The 19506-nt window shown below is 40.8% G+C and overlaps 5 protein-coding genes, 1 long non-coding RNA gene and 1 pseudogene across 7 annotated transcripts; 3 read left to right on the top strand and 4 right to left on the bottom strand.

The window, feature by feature from the left end:
• Positions 1–90: 90 nt before the first annotated feature.
• On the bottom strand, positions 91–1577 carry LOC116920096 (annotated as a pseudogene). Its single transcript, XR_006646109.1, has 5 exons — positions 1416–1577; positions 1158–1349; positions 964–1092; positions 754–897; positions 91–686 (listed from the first exon to the last, which is right to left on the bottom strand). The product of XR_006646109.1 is annotated as a glutathione peroxidase-like (transcript).
• Positions 1578–1670: 93 nt separating this feature from the next.
• On the bottom strand, positions 1671–3226 carry LOC116921420 (glutathione peroxidase-like). Its single transcript, XM_032927707.2, has 5 exons — positions 3069–3226; positions 2802–2995; positions 2542–2670; positions 2321–2464; positions 1671–2231 (listed from the first exon to the last, which is right to left on the bottom strand). The coding sequence occupies exons 2-5, from the start codon at positions 2982–2984 to the stop codon at positions 1986–1988; spliced, it is 702 nt and encodes a 233-aa protein (XP_032783598.2). The 5' UTR covers positions 2985–2995; positions 3069–3226; the 3' UTR covers positions 1671–1985.
• A 146-nt stretch (positions 3227–3372) lies between these two features.
• LOC116921414 (serine/threonine-protein phosphatase 2A catalytic subunit alpha isoform) lies at positions 3373–6044 on the bottom strand. The gene is made up of 6 exons (XM_032927702.2): positions 5753–6044; positions 5458–5667; positions 4930–5193; positions 4692–4864; positions 4522–4629; positions 3373–4459 (listed from the first exon to the last, which is right to left on the bottom strand). The coding sequence occupies exons 1-6, from the start codon at positions 5852–5854 to the stop codon at positions 4387–4389; spliced, it is 930 nt and encodes a 309-aa protein (XP_032783593.1). The 5' UTR covers positions 5855–6044; the 3' UTR covers positions 3373–4386.
• Positions 6045–6514: 470 nt separating this feature from the next.
• Positions 6515–18842, bottom strand: LOC116921431 (transcription termination factor 2). The gene is made up of 14 exons (XM_032927718.2): positions 18761–18842; positions 12685–12723; positions 12453–12570; positions 11285–12321; positions 10771–11232; positions 10427–10709; positions 10171–10368; positions 9899–10075; positions 8447–8577; positions 8073–8384; positions 7856–8004; positions 7642–7786; positions 7082–7579; positions 6515–7014 (listed from the first exon to the last, which is right to left on the bottom strand). Exons 3-14 carry the CDS (start codon positions 12523–12525, stop codon positions 6661–6663), a joined length of 3819 nt encoding a protein of 1272 aa, XP_032783609.2. The 5' UTR covers positions 12526–12570; positions 12685–12723; positions 18761–18842; the 3' UTR covers positions 6515–6660.
• On the top strand, positions 8779–9889 carry LOC116921432. The gene is made up of 3 exons (XM_032927719.2): positions 8779–9040; positions 9105–9287; positions 9352–9889. Exons 1-3 carry the CDS (start codon positions 8864–8866, stop codon positions 9664–9666), a joined length of 675 nt encoding a protein of 224 aa, XP_032783610.1. The 5' UTR covers positions 8779–8863; the 3' UTR covers positions 9667–9889.
• On the top strand, positions 12778–13946 carry LOC123471519. Its single transcript, XR_006646107.1, has 2 exons — positions 12778–13112; positions 13184–13946. It is a non-coding gene; the product is annotated as an uncharacterized LOC123471519 (long non-coding RNA).
• LOC116927911 lies at positions 16882–18036 on the top strand. Its single transcript, XM_032934951.2, has one exon. The coding sequence runs from the start codon at positions 17241–17243 to the stop codon at positions 18012–18014; it is 774 nt and encodes a 257-aa protein (XP_032790842.1). The 5' UTR covers positions 16882–17240; the 3' UTR covers positions 18015–18036.
• Positions 18843–19506: the final 664 nt, after the last annotated feature.

Raw genomic sequence — 19506 nt, 5'->3', positions numbered from 1 at the left:
TGCGTACACCGTGACTAGAAATTAATCTCCATTTCCTTATGCGATTAGATTTACACTAAAGGCAAAAGTTAAAGAAAAAAAAAAGGCCACTTTTCCTTTTTTTTTCCTCCTTCCAAAGAATAGGAGAGCGTTTATTCAATTATAAGAACTAAATAGAGCGACAAAATCGATATGAGTCTCGGGAATTATAGTCGATGACAAGACTCTGCGGCATGGAAACTCGATCCGATTGCCCTTAGAATGCACAAAAGAGCTCCAAGAGTGACGTCGTTTCTCGGTTTCGGATTCGTTTCCAGCCAACTGAGAGCTTAGCCTCCCCCCTTAGACCGCCGTCACGTTTCGGACAGTTGAGATCTAGAGGATCATGTGTCAAACTCAACATACAAACCCAGAGAAGCTCACATCATTAAAACGAGACAAACGAATATGGAAAAAGACATTAGTCAGGTTAAAAAAAAAAAAATGTTGAAATAGAAAAAGGGTTAATGTGTTTAGAAATTAACAAGCGCATCAATGTCACTGCGCATGTCCGCTACACGAGCCATAGCGTCGTAGCGCATCACGGGTATTCCTTTGCGATCGATCAGGAATTTTTCAAAGTTCCAGCGGATGTCGCTGTTACGAATTGGGGTGTAGTACAATTTCGTTGATTCCTCGAAATAGTCTCGAGTGGGCGGACAGCAGCTCTGACAGAATATCAACTTACATGCACGGACATTGCCTTAAAACTAATTTAGTTGGTTATTCAGTTACCTTTAGATATGCAAATAGTGGATGTTGATTAGCACCGTTGACGACGGTCTTTTGGAAGAGCGTCATCTTGGGCTGGAAATTATCGCCCGGACGAACGTAACGGATTCCATTCAAGATTTCTAAATCTGATCCCCCTGGTTCTTGCTGCGATAATCACAACATGATTAAATGACATCCTATGATGATCATGTCAAGTTTTCAAATTTTCACCTTGCCGAATTGGTTACAAGGAAAAGCTAAGATGGCCAAATCTCTGAATAATTCGTCTTGCAGTGCATTCAGTTCGTGGTACTGTTCGGTAAACCCTCAGTAAGTAGCCACGTTAACGACCAACAACGCCTTCAAATCAGAAATACAAAATTCAGAATCAACGTATTTCACTAATAATGCCAAATGGCTCGTACCTTTTGACGATCTCTGTTCCTAAACGTTGATAGTCTGATGGTCTTTTCGCTATTCAACGCTCTCTCGGAGAACCGGAAAATTGTGTCCGTACAATTACACGGTTGACCCAACGACGACATCATTTCGGGATGATCTTCTTGGGCTAATGTTTGGCCACTCCAAAACACGAACATGAACAGTAGGACATTCATCTAAAAGAATAAAACGACCTAAGTATTAAAGCAAAAGTACAATGAAATCGTTAAAAGTCTCAATACCTTTTGCGCAGCAGCGGCTACCATTTTCAGCCGCAGACTGCGAGTTGATTCGCAATGCGACTGAGATTTCGCAGTGGCCTTAAAAACAGAGGCAAACACAGGAAGAATCAATCGAGTCTCGTAGGGGCGTTGCTGTCGCTTCCAAAAAATCTGATTAGACATATAAGGATGGGGGCAATATCCTGCCAAAAAGCAATCCGCCCTATTGTGGCAGCTTTCTTTTTCAAAAGAAAAAGCTCCTATTTTCCATTTTTGTGCTGTTTAAATATATCTGTATTGAGTCATAGGCGTCACTGAGGCGGCGAAACGGAATCAGCACGCGGACAAAACAGCTGACTAGAAACCGGACACGACGGCTCCGAATGCACAAGAGAGCGCGAAAACGAAAGTTGAAGATGACACACAAAATTTATCTCTCGTTCGTCACATCCTTTTCTAGTCCAACTGGGTTTAAACCTCTTCTCCAAATCGCCGCCATCTTTCGAGCGGTTGAGATTTGGAGTGTCATACAGGTCACGCGCGCCAATCTTGTTTCGCCCCTCTGCAACAACTAAACAACTACGCAGACAATCAAGTTTTCCCAAGTGCAGTTAACGATTCATAAACATTTGGGTCATTAACATCGAGGGAGATGAGCGATTCAATGTCTTCGCGCATTTCTGAAACACGGGAACTGGCATCGTAACGTTTCACAGGTCTGCCTTTACGATTAACGAGGAATTTCTCGAAATTCCAGCGGACATCGCTATTGCGCATTGGACTGTAATCCAGTCTGCTGGATGGCATGAAAAAGTCACGAGTCGTCGGACAGCTTCTCTGTTTATGATTTAAAAAAAAAAAAGAAAAACACACAAAAAAAAACAAGGTTATTTAGTGCTATGACGTCAGGCTGGAAATCCACTCACTTTCAGATATGTAAATAAAGGATGTTCTCTCGCTCCGTTGACATCAACCTTGCGGAATAACGTTATGTTCGGCTGGAAGTCGCCTCCCGGCCGGACATATCGAATCCCATTCAAAATTTCTAAATCTGTAGCTCCAGGTTCTTGCTGCAATATTTAAATTAAAAACCACAAACATGACATCCACGAAATTACAAAATAAATAGCTAGCGACATTTTCCTACCTGCCCAAATTGGTTACAAGGAAAAGCTAAAACAGCCAAGTCGATGGGGTACTCGGCCTGAAGTGCATTCAATTCATGGTACTGATAGGTAAACCCTCAGTAAGTCGCCACATTGACGATGAGGACAACCTTCATAAGCAAATAATTATTCATATTCAATGTCAAATGGGCTCTTTGCCAGTCTAACTCTTGTACACGAATCGCATAACCTCCAGACAAGTAATTAGAAAACGAAAAAAAAAATAAATATATGATGTCACCTTCCCGCTGAATTTGGAAAGGCGCAATGTCCTTGAGCTATTGAGCTCCTTCTCCGAATAGGAGTAAACGTTGTCAATGGACGAATTGGAGGTAACACAATGCTGGCTCACTTTGATCCTGTCTGCACCTACAGCGGGCCCCAAAAGGGTGACGGCCGTGAGCAACAAGCTCCAGATAGCCATCTCTGCCCTATCTATAACGAGACAAACAAACAAAATGATTTATATCATCGATTAATGCACACAAGTCTTTTAAACTGTATTTACCTCTCAAGGATGCTGTCGAAGAAGACTCCCAGTAAATCTCTTACCCGGATGGGTGCTGCACCACAACTACTTCTGGAAATGTAGAATCGATGTCAGTTAACAAGCAAATCGAATCGTCTAAAACTGCGTTAACTGCGCAATTTTGTTTTCTAGACGTTTCAAACGGTTTCGAATTTCTCGCTTAAGCTACGTGATTTCTGCCAACAAACATTTCTGTTTAGAGACTTTGCACTGGTGTCGAAAGAGACACAGTCATCACAAGTAGCCTCCGATTATAAGCAGGGCATCAACAACCAACTTGGAATTGGTGAATTGATTACGATTTGTATTGATCGAGGTGAACTTCCAGCATTTTTTTTTTGTTGGCTACAAATGACAGTGACGGGACACGACATTTAAAAACCACTCTTCTTCGGCTCGCTCGTTCTCTTTTTGTTGGATATTTTCATTGTTTCTTTTTTTCCCCTTAAGTGAACTGGATCGCGTGGTCTTGGACTCGAGGAGGGAGGAGGAATGGGAGGTTCAAAGGTCACCATCTAGATAGTTATTAGTACAGGACACAAGGGAACAGCGACATCAGCATGTCCCCATCTGATGTTTTTGAGACAAGTCATCGAAAAAAAAAAGCGTTAGTACAATGGAAACCTGATGCTCGTGGTCTAATCTTTTTGGTTGGTTTTCTTTTGGGCGGCTCGTCTGTCGGTATACAGTTGCTCTTAGATGACACGCGCCCTCTCCTTTTCTTCCTCCTACTTTCCCTCTCGCTTTTCAACTCTTTTTTAAATAAATCGTACAAATGGTTCGAGGGCATCAACGGGCAGGTAAGAAAAGGGACAAAAGAAAAGGAGAAGTGATACTAGAATATACCAATTGCACGTTACTCTCTCACGCATTTACGACACGGGTGAGAAAATAGGGAGGGGGAACAAGGAGGGTTTTCCGACACAAAAAGAGAAGATCCAATGTTTCTTTAATAGTTGTAAAGAACAAATCACGAACTCCAAAATTAAAAAAAAAACTGTAAAGGGAATAGTGTTTTTTTTTTTTGTTTTGTTTATGTTTTGTGGGGGGGGTTGTAGGTCTGGAAGGGGATGTTGATCTTTTTGCTTTCCATTCAAAGATGCGCATAAAGAGGACGTTTTAATAGGGAGGTGCAGAATACTCTTAATCCTCAATAAACGGGTAGCTCTATGGCATCCGACCGAGGAAAAGACAAATGAACCGAGCATGACATAAAGAAAAAGAAAAAAAAAAAAAAAAAAATGAAGAAGGAAAAAGGGAAAATTTCATCGGTGTTCCACGATATTTTTGTTTGCTCTTAAAGGAAGTAATCAGGCGTGCGCCGGGTTACGTGAGGTTCTCCTCTTCTTGGAGCTGGATCGAATTGCAAGCTGTAGCGAGAAAAATGGCCGATCAGTACCATAAAGCTAATAGGGAAAACGCCATAACTTACAAAGAGTATTTCAGTGAATCATCCAGTTCCATAATGGCCGCTTGGTTGCCGCACCGGTAACAATAATTAGGTGCAGAGAATATCGTTACCACATTGCGATCGTGACACCTAATAGAAGCAATGCAAATCCATTAAATGGTCACGAAGCTACGACACAACACAGAATATACCAATTATATCCTTCCATGACAAGTTGGTGAGCCCTAGAGACAAGAGTCAGGTTGTTGGAGTGGTTGAAAGTTTCGGAAATGTCTTGGCCGAAGGTGTAGCCAGCTCCACGGGGGGAGATTCCCCATCCACCTCGGTCATCTGGATCAGACCACAACAGGTCGCACATGGGGCCCTAGTTTGCAACAAAACACAATTTAACTCAAAAGGTTGCTACACCAATCTTTGAAATGAAACAACCTCGTGAGGAACTTCTTGAAGACGATCGAGAGATCGGATGTGATCTAAAGTGTCGATTGAAGGGGAAAGTCCTCCATGAAGACAGAAAATTTGACTGTCGACAAGTGCTGTCAGTGGAAGATAGTCAAATAAATCGGTGAAGTACTTCCACACGTTTGCATTGCCGTATTTCCTTAGGCACTCGTCGTAAAATCCGTAGACTTGTGTGATCTGACGAGATTCGTGATTTCCTCTCAATATGGTAATTCGTTCACGATATCGAACCTACGCAAGAAGAACTCTTATAATGCCTTCACCTTGAAAAACACACAGTCTACAATTTGGAAACAAGTGCTGGAAGATTTACAAATTAAAACTTATGCAAGCCAATATAATAAAGCTGTCCTCTTTTTGCCTTAATATAGTGAACAATCCTAATCAATTCTAATCTAGGCTAAATTACCTCTGCATTTGAAAGCAAACTAAGATGTGAATCTTATCACGAATGATTACAAGATAATCAACTGAGTCATGTTTTTGGGAACTCACCTTGAGGGCAACAAGTAATGTGACTGTCTCAACGGAATAATAACCTCTGTCAACATAATCTCCCATGAACAAATAATTTGTATCTGGAGATTTTCCTCCAATTCGGAATAGCTCCATCAGGTCATGAAACTGTCCGTGGACATCACCACACACGGTGACAGGGCATCTGACTGGCTGGACATTTGATTCTTTTGCCAAAATTTCTTTTGCCTGTCAAGTATGAAAAAGCATTATCATAAACACATTTTACAATAAAGCACAGCACAGGTACGGAAACGGGTTGAAATGCACATACCTTTTCGCATAGGGTTTTGACTTGGTTCTCGGCCAACTGCTTGCATTCGTTAAGCTGCTCAATCCACTGGTCAAGTTCTTTAACCACTGCTTTCTCTTCCATAGCGAATACTTTACAATTTCGTAAAATACAAAAGTATCAACAGACAAATGCGTGTGTCGGTGGGGCCACGAAAACTCAAACGTAACTTATTCGGATTGCTTACACTTAACAGAGCTAGTATAACATGTATCGGTGGCCACCCCCTTTCTGCCACTTTTCCTTGGATAGGAAAATGGCCGCTTCTTCGTAACGAAGACTTTCGCCACCAGGCGTCAGGTACAGACTATGGCGTTGTGACGTCATGTGTTCTTGGGCAACGGCTGCGATTCAACATTTATAGCTCTCTGCGATTTGATTTTCTTTCCGGGGCACGAAAATTCGACAGTTTGAGAAAGGGATTTTTTCTTGTAAAGGCGTTTTACTAAATTATAAGATTTCATACAACGTTTGTCGCGTTCAGTTTTTGGAAAATCGATTTAATCGATAGTTAAGAAGGGTGATATCAAGATTTTCAAATTACAGTGGGACGTTTTTACTTATTTGAAAATAATCAGTCACTATTTGTTGTCATAGCCAATCGAGTTATCTATGTTCCTATTGTGGGCCGCTAGATCTGGATCTATGTTCCAGTAGGGAAACACGTTTCCAAAAATAGCGGTTTGTAGTTGAATTTTTGAATCTTTGTTAACACAGGGAAATGCAATTAAATAAAGAAACCAATTTATCTTTTTCTGGTTTTATTTCCCTTGAACTTGAATAATTATTGGGAATCTTCATTTGCATAAACATTGCATAAAAGAGAACAAATCGAGAAATTAAAAGACGCATTTTGATACATTATTTTAAATGGTGGATGCCAAGCACTTTTAGAATCCATCAGGATTTAACATTGGCTTTGGAGCATAAGGTGGTGGACCAGGGTTAAAAAGCATCTTCAAATCATCAATGGTCAAGCCTTTTGTAGCAAGTTTTGCTGCTCCGGTAAGGATACCATTAGCCATGGCCAATTTCTGTTGCTGCAGTTGGAGGATGCGTTCTTCAACGGTACCTTGCGTGACCATACGGTGAACGTGAACATCTTTCTTTTGGCCAACGCGATAGACACGGTCACATGCCTGTGCCTCCAATTGTGGATTCCAATGCATATCGGCCAAAAAGATGTGATTCCCACCAACCAAATTCAGTCCCACTCCACCAGCGTTAAGTGAAAGAAGAATAACCTAAAAAAACAAACAATTAAAATAAACGATAATAACAGAAAAGTTATAATGAGGAAAAACTGTTTACCGGTGAGCCGCTGGGGTTTCCGTTAAAATCTTCCACGATTTCTGTACGGTGTTTAATTGCAACACTGCCCGCGATTAAATGGCAGCGAATCCGAAGTTTGCGAAAATGCTGGGCAAACAGCTCAAGCATGGACGTCCATTGAGAGACTACGACAGCTTTCTGATCCTGATCGACAACTTTCTGTACTTCGTCGATAATATACTTCATCTTGCTGCTTAGGTTTTCGCGATCGAAGATGGGGTTCGTATGAGTGAAAAAATTTTCTTCTTCTTTTTTTGGCTCGTCAGGCTTACTGCCTAACGCCATGTTTGAAATCTGGGAAATCAAGTCCATGTCATTGTCTTCTATTTTGGCTTCTTCACTGCCAAACGATTCCGTATCGGTAGCATCCAACATTGTCTGGATTAAGGCGGGATGTGAGCATGCTTGTCGAAGGCGCAGCAGCAGTACCAACATCATTTGCTTTGTCACGTTCTTCTGAGGCAGTTCAGGAAGATTCTGGTAACAAGAAAAAAACAACATGAACTTTTTAAGCACGGCTTGTATGATTGATGATGTACCGTCCGGTCGTATGTAAATCCTTCTCTCACCCTCGCCTCTTGACCTTTAATATACTCCTCTAGAGCTTTACGCGAAAATGCAAGAAGTTTTTGATATACTTCATTCTCTTCTTTCGATAGCTGTACTTGGTGAACGTGCACCTCCCTAAAGTAAATGAAATCGAAATCTAGCATGACACAAAATCGAGAACGAAAGACTAAAATAAATGTAGACCTCGAGGGCATTGCAACAAGCGGTGTGTCGCTTCCTTCGACCTTTTGGTCTTTCGTGCGTCTCAAAAGAAGGGCTTTGATTAGAAGCTGAAGCCGTCCTTGAGCTTGCTCATTCTTGGCCTTTGAAGAATCGACCCATCGCTTCCACACCTTGAAGGTAATAATGAAATCACATAACATAGTTCTGCGAAGAGGAAATGGAATAAAAAAATGTATACCGCTAATTGGTCGAACGGTGACACGCGAAGGAAACGCAAAAGAGAGTACATGTCCAGCTCTTTATTCTGTACTGGAGTACCAGAAACTGCCCACCGACGTACCGCACGCAGCCTACAAACAGCTTGCGAAATACCCGTTTTCGGATTACGAATCACGTGGGCTTCATCAAGGATGATGCGATCAAATGCAATTTGTAGTAGAACCGACTGACGTATGGCGCTCGCGTCAGTTTCGACGTCGAAATCCCCAATTGGTTTAGAATCGCCATCCTTCTTGTCAACTTTCACGTTTGCAATTTCTCGTGAAACAATCTACAATTAGAAGCCAGATTTTATTAGTCGTTCTAACAGTATAAACCAATAATTAGCTCTACCTGGTAAGTGGTAATGACTACATCGTAATGGTGCAGTTTGGGTGCCAACTTGTTCCGATCTGGGCCATGAAAAATCACCACGCTCAACGAATTACGTTTACAGCGTCGCTGGATTTCTTTCTCCCACTGACCTATTATCAAAAAGTAATTAAGCAGTCAACATAATGTGAAAGTGCATTACATATGGTTAAAGAATTTTCCCCATAATGAAACGAAACTATCAACGTGCTGGCCTCGAAGGGCGCCATTTTCTCAAGTTTCCCCCCTTTCCCCCACCTCGAATAGGGGGGGGCCCTATTCGAGGTCGACTGAGGTCAGGGCAGTTGGTAACCTTGATTTTTTCCTCAGTTGTTTCCCAAACGGCAAACGAGTAACACAACACGTGTCGATTAATCGTCGTTCTCAACTCGGGGAAAAATGCAAAGCGAAATTCAAAAGACACTTAATTTATCACGTACAGTAAATAGCCCTGTGGTTAAACCATCTGTACAGCCCAATTTAGACGTAAGCCGGCCTATCAAACCCGCTACCAAACACAGGAAGAATGAAAGGCAGCAGTTGATCGCCCATTTGGAAGAAATCGTCGACGTTCAGGCAAATTTTAAAAATGGTATTCTGATACACTTTCCATTCAATTTTGAAATATTTTCTTACTTAGGAAATGCTATTTTCGTTAAGCAAAAGAAGCCCAGAAAGTGAAATACGCGAAGATTTTGACTACGGATTACGAGGTGCTATCCGGCTAAGCCATTATGATTTTGAGATTTTGACGACGTTTCATTTTCTCATTACCTCACCTGAACGTCCCAAAACTGTGGTCGACTTCATCATAAACGTGCCAGTAAAAAGCTTTTGTTGTGCTGTGTTGACAGGCTCCTTTAACACACAGCGTTTTTTCTTTTTAGCACGAGGCTAACCACAAAGCAGCGCAGCATTTTAAATGGCTTTTGGAGGGTCGTAAAATGCTTGCAGAAGGAACAAACATTTCCTACTACGACGGAAAATCTATAATCTCTCGTATTCTGCGCAGCGGTTATTTTAGCCGAATTCGTTTAAGTAACTCTAAAAAGAGGACGGAAATCACGCACAACGGAATTCAAACGGACAACAAGCAATCAATACAATCTAATAAATCAGCATCGCCTGTCAGTTTTGTGGCCGTCGACAAGTTCCTTGTTAACATAAGCTCACCGTTGAAAGAAACAAATCGAATCATCTAACCAGGATAAAGGGCCTATCTGCAAAAGCTGGAGACCTCGCATAATAAAGAACACAGAATTTAATGATACATTCAAAGATAAAAAAATCTACTGTTTGCGACACATTCTATTGATGTCATCTTGTCGTTCCAATGAAAAAAAAAGTCAATCCCTCATTTTATGATTCTCCGGTTATTGTCAACCGTTCTATATAACGTTAATAAAATACATAGATTAAACAAGAGCGACTTACCTACTACACTTGCAGGGCAGACAACGAGTGTTCCAGCAGACCGCTTAATCTTGACGGTCTTGGAAAGCCATATATCACTTGAAGTCGGCGGTGCAGGATCCAACTCCTTCTGGCGTACGACTAACGAAATCATAGTCAGAGTTTTGCCCAAACCCATATCGTCGGCCAATATCCCGCCTATAAAATAATGATAGGAAGGGTCGTATTTTCAATATTACGTGATCGTCTCTACCTTGGGTTGAAATTAATAAGGTAATAAAAGGATATCAAACCGGCTGGGACTTGAGTTTCACGCCACAAGAGCCACTTAAGGGCGCGTTCCTGGTGAGGCAAAAGAGGGACCGTGAGGCAGGATGGCGTAGGTTCTTTTTCGGTTTCCTTCGGACAGCTGGCAAGAGAGCGATGAAGATTTTCAAGCGAGTCCATCGTAATGGAAACGGCTTCTCGGCGGGCTGCTGCTGAGATGTATCCTACAGAACAGAAAAATATGATAGTCGTCGCCGGAAAGAAAGTAATCAAATATCTTACCAGTTTCCGTTTTTTGATACAATTCTTTCCCAGCATTATCCGCAAACATCTTCTTTTGCATTTCTGTTAACCTCGGTGCCTCCGGAAGAAGACGAATCCCTTTTTGCTTTTCACCAAATGCACGGCTGTTCATTTCGCTTTGAAAATCTACGAATTTCGATTTTGAAGTGGCCCCGGCATTAGTAGCATTTGCGATTGACAGTTGAATGAGGCGACGCTCCATGTCACCTATTTCTATCCGTAAGCGTTCCTTTTGCCCGGCAGATGCGTTTCCCATGGCCCACTAAAAATGACTTTTTTCCTTCAGGATATCGCCAAATTATTTGTATTCGAATGTATGTTACCTTTTTCATTTGCAGTTGCTTTCGAAGTTCGTCTTCTTGAACCTCACTGTCTGACGCCGAAGATACAATTGGAGCAGGGCGAATATCCGGAACTTTGGCGGCCGATTCCAGTTTCTCCGTTATCAGACGAATTTGTTCTTTAAGTTTTGCTCCTCCGTCGGGCAGCGACTCTAACCTGCACGATTTCATCAAAAGTTTCTTCCGCTCCAGGTCTTCGCGCATCCGTACCACCTCTGCAGCCGAGAGCGCTACGGGGGGAATCGGTAGTGAGATCTCCGACGGCGAAGTGATTTCTTCGATGCTGTTATCTTGAACTTCAGGACTGGAAAAGGAAACTACTGTACTTGATATTTCAAGGATGCTGTTGGAAAGATCTTGTATCGGTATCTCGACATCCTCCTCTAAAGATTCGGGACGCTGTGATTTATTTTCAATCGTAGTGGAAGATTTTCTTGATAGATTCTAACAAAAGACAACGTTAAAATAATCCTTAAGCTGAATGGAAAAAGCTTACTTGATTATGATGTTCCATAGTAGAACCATTTCCAGAATCGTATTTATCAAAGCTTGCCGCAAGATGAGCCTCTTGAATTAGGCTTTGACTTGGGTATGGTGAAGTAGAGGACATCGGGTATGGTGCCGTGACTTTTGGTGAAACCATTTGTATGGGAGGAAATCTATCTTTTGAGGAAGATACGTGAATGTCAGCTTTGTTGATTTCTTCATGCCTATTATGAGGCGTGATTCGTGGGCTTGAATCCTCATCGCTGTCATCACTTTCAATTCTTTTTACAACACGTTTTCCTAGAGCTCGCTCATGACGTACGCGCGGTGTAGGTTCGGTGCTGGAATCAGACTCATCGCTGGTGACCGTAGGCTTTCTTACCGGTAAGGGGTCGAAACTAGAGTCAGAATCACTGTCTACCGGGTTTCTGATTGCGTTTCTCTTCGTGTGGGGAAAAGAATCGTCTTGACTGTGTGAAGAACCAACAGAGCTATCAAACAAGTTCGACTTCTGAACATCCACGTCTTCGGCTTCTGAAGGCTCAGCAGAGTTTTCTTCCGAACTAAGATTCTTAGTTCTTAGTCTACGAATCACCATATGTCCATGGCGTTTTCCCGCTTGGATAACTTGATAAGTATCGTCAGGGTCAGGTTGACTGGCGTATTCCATTTCAGGGACAGGGCATATTCTTTTGAGACGGTATGACACGTCAGCTTCGGAATCGTCATTTGAGTCTTGACCAGATCTTTCAGTAGATCTATGCTTTCCCTGCTGTTCCTTCATACTATTGCTGTTGAACCTTGAAGTATTAAGGTGTTCATTTTTAGATATCCTGCTTTTGTCTAGCTGATCTTCGGATTCCCAAGATTTTTCATGCTCAGAAGTTTCAAAGCTGTTTGTATGATATGGCTGTTCAGCTCCCGAACTGTGTTCTTGGAGGGATTCTTCTATTAAGTCTGTTTCTTCAAGACTAGATGTGTTTAATTTTGGCTGCCGAAAGGAATCATAAAAAGCGGTTTTGGAATCTTCATAATCAGAAACATCATCTGTGAGGGCAAATTAGAATACAAACATTACTTATTGCTGGTAAGGAATACTTTGTAAATATAAAGTACAGAAAACTTTGCAATAGAACAGAAGAATTACTGTCAAACGGGAACATTTTAAGATTCTTTACCTCCACTGTCTTCTTCATCAGGTGTTGATGGGACCAAGTCATTTCGGTTAGCTCTATATGAGTATCTTGACATTTCTTTTTTGAATTTTCCGTTTTAAATATGTCAGCTTTTGTATATCTGAATTTCATGTAAAGATAAAGTAATGTACCAACAGAAAGAAACAGTCCTTACATGTAAAATTAACTCCGAAAAAATCCGAAAAGAAATACAGAAATATGAAATAAATTTTACCGTTTATTTAGATAAAAACTTTCGTTCTAATAGCAAAATTTAGTGTTGGCGATATATCTGTACTCGAATAGATATATCGCTTCTTTTAGATATGGTCACGCCTATTTCCCCCCGGCAGCCGGGGGGCGCTAACGTCAAATTTGTCTATTTCCCCCCGGCAGCCGGGGGGCGCTAACATCAAAATATGCTATTGACCACCGGCCGGCTAATATGGCAAATCATGCACTCAGAAATGCACCGATGAATACAAATTACAAAAAAAACGTGCATAATTTTAGGCTCGCTGAATTGAGAAGCGGCTTCCGTTTGAGAATACCTGGTAGAATAAAAATAGATATAAATTAGGTACCATCATCATCCTGTGTTCCACAAACCTTAGGATTGTTCCTAGGATGCCACTCGTTTTACTTATTTACTGGCATTGGCAGGTACAAAAAAAATCGAGTCAAATAAAAACGATATTTAGTTCCATTCCGGACAAATCAATGTGTATTTCTAGATCACACGGAATAGGTCCACTACTACGAAATCATTTGCTTTCCGACAATTGGGTGCTTGCAAACGACTACGGTATCCATCAACGGAAGGCGGATTTCTAGGTAGGGGGAATCGCCGGTGCTGCTTGTTTGTAGTAACCCCACATCCCTCAGGAGAATTACGGGAAGGATTCATGATTCATCGGTAGGGCAGAGGAAGATGTAACAAATGACCTTCGTGCACCCAAAATGATTATTTTTAAGTAAACACTTGATGCTTGTTGAAAAAGCTAAAACAATCGATAAAGATTTCTTTTGTTGGGTTTCTATTTTTCAGGTTTACTCAGCATGTGATAAAAGAAACAAACGCTTGTCACGTATCAATGGGTGGAACCACGCACTTGCCGGGATGATTTGCCTTCGTTTGCCAAATTGCCATCGGGTGCAGAACACAGAAAATGTCCGCCATGCAATCCAGGGATGCAGATGTATTATACAACTGGTACCTGCCCTTTCTGTCCCTCCGGAAGCATTTCGGACGGAGTACGGCCCTGTCGATCATGTCCACCATATACAGCACCCAATACAGGATTCCAATTTATCTGGTGGAGTGCTCTTCCTGGAGTTATGTCTTCACGCTGCATGAGTCTAGAAGGTTAATTCTTTTTTTTTCGGATTCGCAACAAGGATTTTTCTGTATTGCTTTCTTTACCTACGTTGCCTTTTGTTTCCAAATCCCTTAAGCAGTTCATTTCTAAAAAATGTAATAAAATATATGAAACTGAACAAGTTTCCAGCAATTGAATCATACCTTATGAACTTACCTTAAGAACACAGACATCCGAAGGGGTCTTTAATTCTGAACGGCACCTTTTGAAAAGACACCAACTTCTCGCAAACGACAATGGTATCCATCAAAGGAAGGCGGATACGTAGGTAAGGGGGAAACGCCGGTGCTGCTTGTTTGCAGTTACCCCACAATCCTCAGGAGAATTACGGGAAGGATCACGAAGAAAATGACGGAACCTTTAGAAGAGAAGGAAACCAATGAGAATCCAGGAAGGAAGAACAGAGGAAACTTTATAAGTACGAGCAAAATATTTTTTTTCTTCAATAGAGTTTCATTACTTACGCAACAATGTCGATCTTGAGTGCTCTTACAAAGTCGAAGACTTTTGATAGTCATTCTGATATTGTCGAGTTGATCAAAGGGCTAGAGCAGGAAAATGTCTATCTACGTCGCGATAGAACAGAATCTATCGCTTCCTACAACAAAAACCCAAAGAATAAGCATAAACTGGATCTTAATTTGGAATACAAAAGGGTCCAGTACATTTGTCCGCATTTCGGGTGCTACGAATCCCGTGCGAAAAAAGGGTTAAGGCTGAAACAAAATGTAATGGCCAGTGGTTGCCCAGTGCAGATTCAATTTGCTTACGACGTTGACGAGCTGAAATTTAAGATAACGAGCTTAAATTTGGAACATCAGAATCATCCGATATCTGAAGAGCATGTCAAAACCTACGCCAGGAAAAAGTTAGTTAATAATTTCTTCTTTTCTGTACTAAAATAATTTTCTTACCTCGACATTTGATTGCAGACACATGCCACCTGAGGCTCTAACTTTTGCAAAAGATTCACTGGCATCCGGTGCTCAACCAACGAAAGTACGAATGATGCTGCAGGAGAAGTTTGGCACGCATCTCATCAGCAAAGACCTAATAAATATAAAGCAGTCATTAACAGGTAAGAATAACGTGAAAATATAGCATGTATCGATCACGCAGTTTACATTCTTCATCGATTTAAAAGGGAAGTCAGAAGACGAATGGAAGGACACCGTGAAGTTTCTAGAAGTTCTTCACAAAGATGAAAATAATGTCGTAAACGTTCTGCATGATCCTGATGGGGAAGTCGCTGCTATTTTTGTCCAAATGGAGAGGCAGCGCAAGTTGTACGAAAAATATGGGAAATTGCTCCAATTAGACGGAACTTACAGGACAACACAAGCAGGTTTCGCCCTTTACCATTTACTCATAGAAGACAACAATGGCTCTGGACAACCAGTAGCGTTGTTTTTCCTAAAGGAAGAGAAGGCGGAAGCCATTTCCGCATGTCTGAAAATATTTGCCGAGGTAAAATACAAATTTTAATGAATTTTTCTAATGTGGTAACAAATTTTTTTTTACGGTAGAACAACGACGTCTCCGTGACCAAGGTAACGATTACCGATAAGGACTGCGCCGAGATCTCCGCTTTACAACAGCATTTTACGGATGCAAAGCACATTCTTTGCCAATTCCACGTTTTGAAGGCTGTTGATACCTATTTGAAGAAAACCAAAAATGGCGAACGCCTTCAAAAAATCACGAAATTAGAAATCCTTAAGAAATTCCGTCTTACCATGTATGCTGAAACGCAAGCAGTTTTTGACGAGAATAGGGCATACCTAATTGATAAAAGTAACTAAACATTTAAATAACATTTGCACTTTATTTGACAACAATTTACCTGTAGGCCACGGAATAATTGCATCCTATTTTGAGGACAATTGGTTCAACATCTCCGAAAAGTGGACCAATCTTGGCCGCCATGATTTGTGTACGCTGGGGAACAATACGACCAATCGCCTAGAACGGTAAAAAATAAAATTAATTACTAAAACATACTTATATCTAATTACAATTTCCGACAACAGTTTTCACCACACAATCAAAGAGGTTTTCCAGAAGTCAAGGAGATTTGACAAAGTTCTCACGGGCCTGATCGACATTGTCCTAATCCGACTAAGTGACAGGCAACTTAAGCAAAGGATTCAAGAACTTCGATTTGCGGTACAGGAAAAACATCCAGCTGTGAGTAAATTTGCTGATTCCATCTCGCCTTTCGCCTGGAACTTGTTAAATAAGGAAATGAAGATTATGCAAAAGAATTACGACTTCGTACATGATCAGGTAAGCCAATTACAATTGTAATTAAGTTAACCAATGAAACAATAATGAAATTGAAATGCTATCAGCATTCATCAACTTACCATATTTCGTCGCGGAACACTACATACAAGTTGAAAGTTGACTTAAGTGGTTGCAGTTGCTCATTTTTTATGCAATTCGGGCTACCTTGCCGCCACATTATTCATTTTCACGTTGAACGGAAAACTGAAATTCCAGCAGGAGCCTTTTCGCATCACTGGAGAAATCGTTGCCTAGAGGTAGATTATAAAATTTTCGTTATTTTCCAAAGAAATAATAAAAATTATCTTTATCTTATTACTTACTTCTCTTTAGGATGACGCAATTCTTACCCCTAGCGTTACGTCTCCTACTAGGGTACAAACGTATAAAAGACGCATAATGCCTAAAACGGAGAGAGAACAGTTCAACATGGCTTCGGATCTTTTCAGGAAAATGGCCAACACGCTCAGTTCTTTGACGGAATCTGATTTCCAAGATAAACTGCAGCTCTTCATTAACATCCATGCCTTAATCAAGACGAATAAGCCTGTTAGGCTGGTACAGCAGGCGAATGACACCCAAAACAATCATTTGGCTCCAAACAGTTGTGCCGATTCAAGCGAAATTGAATCAACTACACAGGCTTCGTCTTCTCTGCTCCTCCATGCTTCTACTGATGCACCTCCTGCAACTGATGAAAAGGTAAAATAAATTTACTTTGGGCATACAATTCATTAACCAGTTTGAATTATAAGATTTTACCTCATCAATGGTCGTCACTCCGACTTCCAGCGGCAGTAAAGAAGAGAGGTCGACCAAAGGAAAATAAAGGCTATTTTCAATCGTTTCATAAACAACTGAAGAAAGCTCGCGTTGAGCCTGTTAGCTCGGTGGTGCAAGAGTTGTTGGACGAAGAAGATGCCATACGACAAGAAGAGGAAAACTTAAATGCTTCGTCGGATGACCGTCCAGCTTTGATCGATGATATTGACAATCGATCATCACCACCGATCAGCCCGGCTGAAGATTCTTCAATTATATGTGTGGAGCCTGTTGGGGTAGCTATAAATCATAATTCAATTAACATTAAGGTATTGAAATAACAAAAATTTTATCACCCTATAACATGCAGGCACATGAGCCTGTTAAACGTAGACAAAAGTTGGGTGATGAACCCATGCTGTTTTTGGATAAGCTTGAACCACTTACCAATATGAGCCAGTTAACATCAGGACAAATAAACCAGGCACAAGTTCTTCTAAAGCAGCAATACCCAACCATTGGTGGGTTGTTTTGCTGTACCAATGGAGCCTCTCTCGATTTCCCAAAAGCAACTGGAGAGCAATGGCTTCAAATTGTCCATAATGGGAAGGATCACTGGGTTCTTGTCACAAAGGGGTTTGGTGATTCTGAATATGTTTCACTATACGATAGTCTGACTGGAAAAAACTGGCACAATGAGCACATACTCAGCTGCATGTCTAGCCTTTCTAAAACACCTGGAAAGGAAATGAGATATGTAATTAAGTCAGTTCAGCGTCAAAGCAACTCTTTTGATTGTGGAATATTTGCCATTGCCTTTGCTGTTAGTTTGGCTAATGGCCAAGATCCCACTACAGTAACGTATGACCCAAAGAAGCTGCGACCACATCTCATGAGTTGCTTTGAATCTGGAGTACTTACATCATTTCCATGCACCATGAAACGTACCACCAGGATTCATGTGGATGAAATAAGAAAGATTTCTGTATTCTGCCACTGCAGAAGAACTGCACACACTCAATCATCAGAAAACTGGGAAATGATTGAGTGTGTAAACTGCCTAGATTGGTTCCATAGAATGTGCGATGAATATCCAGTTGATACTGAGATACCATGGTTGTGTAGAAATTGCAAATAAATAACTTGATGTGATTCAGAATATAACAATTGTAACATACCTTTATTATAATGTTTTTTTGTTTCAGACGTCAACACTTTCGCAGAGCCAGGGCGAAAAATAAACAGCAACTTTTTACAGGGCCCCAGGCTGCCGGGGGGAAATAGACAATTTAGACCGTAGCGCCCCCCGGCTGCCGGGGGGAAATAGATTTTACCTTTAGATATATTGATATCGTTTACTACGATAACGATTATCTATATCTGTAAATATAGATAACGCATCGCCATCTATCGCTAAATATACGAACTAGAAACGCCATCTATCGTTCATAGAAATAATGCTTTCCTGTAGGTCCTCAGGATTAACATCTCTTTTGGGGGAGTGGAACAAAATTTTTTTCTATGTTTTATTTTCCATCCTCCTCCAGTTCTTTCCGCCATCTTCACTTGAATTCACCCTTCCTTTCTTTTTAACAGTTGTCAATAATCTTTTAATTCCCATCAAGTTCTTTCACTGTTAACGTTGTGTGAAACTAGAGGTTCATTATCGATAAAAATACTTTAATCGAAACATCGTAGATTTTACTATTTCTGACTGTACTAAGATTTGAACATTGAACTTAAGCAAGGCATTTGATTTGTATGTACTCTCGGTGCGTAAAGTTATCGAACATAACCGATACAGATAAGTCTGTAAAATATAGATACCGATATCGATATATCGAATGTCTATACTTCGCGATATATCGCCATCACTAGCAAAATTTCGCTCCGTAAGGAATTTTCACACTTGTTCTCGTTACCTAAAATTTCGAACCATGGAATACGCGCAGTTGCCAATAATAATGAAAAGATATGCACGAAAAGAATATGAACAAGTATTTGAAGTCTTTATCAGTTGTTTTTATTATTATTGGGTTAGAAAAATTTCACGAAATTTAATATTTCAATTTTAGATTGATAATTCATTGGTTGTTTATAGTATTTTTAAAGTCGTGCAACATGGTCTCAGTTCCAAACTTGCGAACCAGGTGGCGAGTCAACTTCAAAAGTTCCGATTTGCACTAACTATCACAGTACAAAAACCCGATTTCCAAATAAATCATTGGTTGCTTACAAAAATGTGCAATTTTAATACTCCTCTTAAAAACCTTGTTTGTCAAACTGGGTATAAACGGTTACAAATGAGTCAGCTGCCTTAGATCTCTACAGTTACAAGCCAAAACGAAACATTCTTTTCGTCTCGATCTTCAAGGAATTTGACCTTTTTATGTTAGCTAACTCTTGCTACCACAGCACAGCTAGAAGGCTGTGGACAGCTAGAAGACTGCACCTCAGAGTATCTCTGTTTTTGTTTATTCGTCTCGAATGTAACAATAGCTCGTGACGCCTACAAGACAAGATACGACTGATATAATAAAGATTTTTTTTCTCAGGTAAGTTCTCCATTTTGTGTGCTCAAGCCATGAATTTTCTGTTTATATTTTCCGCTCAGTAGTTTTGGCGGGGTT

This window comes from Daphnia magna, linkage group LG4, assembly GCF_020631705.1.
Source record: "Daphnia magna isolate NIES linkage group LG4, ASM2063170v1.1, whole genome shotgun sequence".
In the NCBI taxonomy this organism is placed as follows: Eukaryota; Metazoa; Arthropoda; class Branchiopoda; order Diplostraca; family Daphniidae; genus Daphnia; species Daphnia magna.
Note: the sequence above shows the minus strand (reverse complement) of the source record. Positions and strands in the feature narration are given on the sequence as shown.